Source organism: Kryptolebias marmoratus, linkage group LG1 (genome assembly GCF_001649575.2).
Source record: "Kryptolebias marmoratus isolate JLee-2015 linkage group LG1, ASM164957v2, whole genome shotgun sequence".
NCBI lineage: Eukaryota > Metazoa > Chordata > Actinopteri > Cyprinodontiformes > Rivulidae > Kryptolebias > Kryptolebias marmoratus.
The window spans coordinates 32,994,675-32,999,582 of record NC_051430.1 but is presented as its reverse complement, the minus strand read 5'-3'; the positions used below and the strand labels follow the sequence as shown (position 1 = coordinate 32,999,582).

General features: G+C 41.6%; 1 protein-coding gene across 2 annotated transcripts in view; it reads left to right on the top strand.

Moving 5' to 3' along the window:
- lamb4 (laminin, beta 4) overlaps positions 1-4,620 on the top strand; it is a 40,760-nt gene extending 36,140 nt beyond the window's left edge. For both annotated transcript variants that reach the window (XM_017426358.3, XM_017426357.3), the window contains exons 32-35: positions 380-515; positions 608-769; positions 2,437-2,590; positions 4,331-4,620. In XM_017426358.3, the coding sequence (XP_017281847.1) occupies positions 380-515; positions 608-769; positions 2,437-2,590; positions 4,331-4,470 (592 nt within the window). In that variant the 3' untranslated portion in view covers positions 4,471-4,620. The remainder of the gene's footprint in view (positions 1-379; positions 516-607; positions 770-2,436; positions 2,591-4,330) is intronic.
- The last annotated feature ends 288 nt before the right edge of the window (positions 4,621-4,908 follow it).

Here is a 4,908-nt window from a genome sequence, read left to right as displayed (position 1 = left end):
TATCACTTCTATAAACTGAATGTATGCAAAGTGACAACACTAATACATTCGTCGTAGCCTACGTTATGAAATATTTACATGAATCATTGATACAATTATGATAGAAACGATAGAAGAAAATATATCACGATAGACACTTTTCTATCGTCCCCCCGATATGGATCATTATATCTCCCAGCACTAATAGAGATGTCACAAGATCCCATAAGATTTCACCAAATCAACTGCAATGCTGTCATTTCTCAACATAAGTGTAAAACTTCATGTTTTCAGCTTTGAACATAAAACAAAGACGTTTCATATAATAAGCTCTTTTTTTCAAATCTGAGGCTAACGTGTTTATTGAGAGCATGATCGATCCCGTTTTGTTTTTGTGCAGGGAGCAGATTAAAAACACTGATGTTGAAGAGATCAACAGAGACCTTTCTGCAGCAGACAGAACTGTGAAGGAAGGCCATAGCAGCCTGACAGCAGCTAAGCGAGACAGAGACCAGGCCATGGACCAATTAAAAGATGTAAAAAGGAAAAAATCCCTCCGATCTTTGTGACAGCAGCTCAGCCCTGCGTCGTGTTCATGGGATCACATGTTGGTTCTCTCACATTTCAGGTTGAAGACAAACTGGACCACATGGCAACAAAGCACATGAACCAGTCTGAAGAGCTGCTGGAAGAGATTGAAGCTCTAAAAAATAAAACTGAACAAAATAGAGAGATGGCCAGAAGTGCCAGGGATGCTGCAGACTTTGCTGTAAACATTACTGATCAAATGGTAAAATCTGAATAACTCAGTGTTTCAGTCTGTATTACTGCCCGTCTCCGAAAGGGGTGGCAAACATGTGGGTGTGTGTTCATTAGTCTGTCTGTTAGCAAAATATCTCACGTGCCACGAGAAAAGTAATTCCAGGATGTACTTCTACACTTGATTAAGTTTTGCAGTCAACTCTACTCATGATGGCCGTCACAGCCAACTGAACTTAAAAACCACGAAACTGGCTGTAACTCAGTCGTATATACACTGATCTAAAGTTTGGTTTTGTATTTACTGAGACTGATCCACAACAGATTGTGGTAGATCTCTTTGTAAAGTTTGCCAGAAATGTTGGAATCAACTGTCTGTCTGTTAGCAAAATACCTTGTGAACCACTGGACAGGTTTTAATGAAACTTTCAGGAAAATAAAATTAATGGATATACATCTCCGGGAGTATGGGGCACCACGCCCTTTGATACGGGCTGTTAGGTCCCTATAGGACCGGTGTCAGAACTTGGTCCGCATTGCCGGCAGTAAGTCGGACTCGTTTCCGGTGAGAGTTGGACTCCGCCAAGGTTGCCCTTTGTCACTGATTCTGTTCATAACGTTTATGGACAGAATTTCTAGGCGCAGCCAAGGTGTTGAGGGGATCCGTTTTGGTGGCCTTAGGATCACATCTCTGCTTTTTGCAGATGATGTGGTCCTATTGGCTTCATCAGACCGTGATCTACAGCTCTCNCTGGAGCGGTTCGCAGCCGAGTGTGAAACGGCCGGGATGAGGATCAGTGCCTCCAAATCCGAGGCCATGGTCTTGAGCCGGAAAAGGGAAGATGTCCTGCCCCAAGTGGAGGAGTTTAAGTATCTCGGGGTCTTGTTCACGAATGAGGGAAAAATGGAGCGGGAGATGGACAGGCGGATTGGTGCAGCGTCTGCAGTGAAGCAGGCGCTGTACCGGTCTGTCGTGGTGAAGAGAGAGCTGAGCCAAAAAGCGAAGCTCTCGATTTACCGGTCGATCTACGTTCCTACCCTCATCTATGGTCACGAGCTTTGGGTAGTGACCGAAAGAACGAGATCGCGAATACAAGTGGCTGAAATGAGTTTCCTCCGCAGGGTGTCTGGGCTCTCCCTTAGAGATCGGGTGAGAAGCTCGGTCACCCGAGAGCCACTGCTCCTCCACGTCGAGAGGAGCCAGTTGAGGTGGCTCGGGCATCTGGTTAGGACGCCTCCCTGGTGACGTCCCACCGGGAGGAGGCCCAGAGGAAGACCCAGGACACGCTGGAGGGACTATGTTTCTCAGCTGGCCTGGGAACATCCAAGTGGCTGGGGAGAGGGAAGTCTGGGTCTCCCTGCTTAGGCTGCTGCCCCCAAGACCCGACCCCGGATAAGAGGAAGAAGATGGATGGATGGATGGATGGATATACATCTAGAAATTATTAACTTTTGGAGCCAACCCATTTCAAGATGGCCACCACAGTAAACTGGCTATAATTTAATCAATTGCATGTGATTGTGCATAACATCATTTTTAAAGTTTGACCCAAACGGTTACAACAACAGTCATTTCTTCAAACTCTGACATGAAATGCATGTATTTCTTTAAGGAATGCTAGTCCTTCATCTTTTAAATGAGTCCATTAATGTTACCTGTCAGCTGATGGTTTTTTTTTTCTGCCATCTGTCCAACAGGATCTTCACAATGTCATGATGCATTTTGAGCTTTTAAAGCAAAAACACACGAACAGAACCCTTGGGGACGAAGCTGCGGATCGTCTGAAGGAAATCTTAATGGAGGCTAAAGACCTGGAGAGACAAGTGGAAGATAAACTCCAACAGATAAGAGGTTGAAAGTTTAAGTTTTCTTTCTCATATTCAGGTTGACGAACTGGATGTACAATTACTAAAAGATGTGTAAAACAAACAAAAACAGAATATAATGATTGACAAATCTCATAAACTCACATTTTAGTCACAATGTTATTTCAAATGATTAAACCGAGAAAACTATGATCATTTTCAACATGATTGTAGCTCCATATCTCAAAAGTTGGGACTGGCGCAACAAAAGGCTGTAAAAGTAAGCAGTACAATAAAGAAACAGCTGGAGGAGCATTTTACAGTTAATCAGGTTAATTAGCAACTGGTTAGTAAAAGGACTCTGTATAAAAAGAGCATTTAAGACCCTGATTACACAAGTTTTTTCTATGTTTATTGCGGCGAATCAACAAGAAAAAAAACACATTTACATGGATATGGCTGTGCTCCTAGAATCTGCTGTAGTTTCTATTCCAGGCAGGGATGCCAGATAGGAAACGACTGTCACTTTAAAACGATTGTGCTATAATATGTGCTCAGTGAGTTGTCCTTTCTCAGAGGGGGGAGGTTGTAAGATTAGTTCTCATTAGCAAACATCGACATAAAAGGAGGGGGACTTGACCCTAAAACTTTGTTTAAAAAAAACTGTAATTATCGTGTATCTGGCAACACAGAGGCCAAGCGTTCAACCAGACAGGCGCTCAGTCTGGAGCATGTAAACAGTTACATCCAAAATGTTTTTCCAAAATATTTTTTTAAAATAGCAAACTCCACATCCTCTATACTAAAAAGGAGAAGGACCAATTAGCCTGTTATCTGCACTCAGTTCCAAAGCCTGCCTCTCTGATGGTATGGGGGTGCATTAGCGCCTTTGGCATGGGCAGTTTACACAACTGGAAATGCTCCCTCAGTGCAGAAAAACATATACAGGTTTTAGAACAAAATATGCTCCCATCCATATATCATATTTTTCAAGGAAAGACTTGCATATTTCAGCAAGACAAATATAAACACAGATGCTGCATTCATTGACACAACATGGCTTCTGGGTGCTGAACTGGCCTGTCTGCAGTCCAGACCTCTCAGCAACTGAAAGCATTTGGTGCAACATTGTTGTGCTGGGTGTAAAAGAAAATAAGGGGACAGCCGGTAAAACCATCACACCAGGTGCCATGATAGAACTGCTCACTCTGCTCAGTCTCCCTACAGTGTCACAGCAGTGCCATCTAGTGACTAAATAAATAACAGCAACATAAATGCATTCGCTGTATAAATTTCAGAACACAATAAACATGAAACAAAAAAACTCAGAGAAGAAGATTCAGGACTTTCGAATATCTAGGATTTCTCGTCAGACAGGAAAAGGACAAGATTCTCTCCAAAACCTCCAGCAGCTGCTCTCCTCGGTTCCTAGACTTCTACAGACGATGCTATGTTGCTGCCATCAAATTCAAAATTACCTTATTTTTTACTGAAAATTAAACAATTTCTTAATGTAAACATTTATTATGTTTACAGTGTCACATAATATATGGGTTTATAACATTTACAAATCATTGCATTCTGTTTATAATTTAGATTTTACACAGTGTTCCAACTTTTTCAGAATTTGGGTTGTAGTTTTTAATTTGGGTTTTGAATTCTTAAGTGTAGTCTCTTTGAGGTTCTTTTATTTGTTTGTGATCCGGTGTTTCTGTTGAGATATCAGGATGATGCACACTTCCTCCTGATGGAGGCTTGAACTTTCCTATAAATGTGTTTTTGGCAGATTTGGAGCAGAAGATTGAGCAGTTGCACAAGCTGAAGAAACAGAAAGCAGCAGAAGTATCTGTGTTGTTAGAAACAGTGGATTCACTGCAGAAGGAAATCCTCTCTCGAGCTGAAGAATACACCACCTGTACCATCTAATTACGGCAGACTCAAAGTTTTAAAACTCAGAATCAGTCCTAAAAAGTTACATTTTTGAATATTTTGTTTTTCTGTCTGTGTTACAGTTGCATCTGTGCTCCTGTGAACTGTCAAAAAAAAAAAAAGACAGTAAAATTCAATAAAGATAGTCCAATGAAACTGTTTAAGTTGCTTTAAAATATTCTTACCAGATGCCCAAACCACCTCAACTGGCTCATCCCGATGTGGAGGACCAGGGGATCAACTGTGAGTCTCTTCCAGATAACTTAACTTCTCACCTTATCTCTAAGGGAGAGACTAACTACCCTGTGGAAAAAATATAACAGCTGCCTTTATTCAAGATCTTGTTCTTTCGGTCATTCAGGGACCACAGTTTAAACAATGTCAAGTATTTGTTTTTGTTTTTTTTCACATAATTTGGGCTTCCAGCTCAAGAAA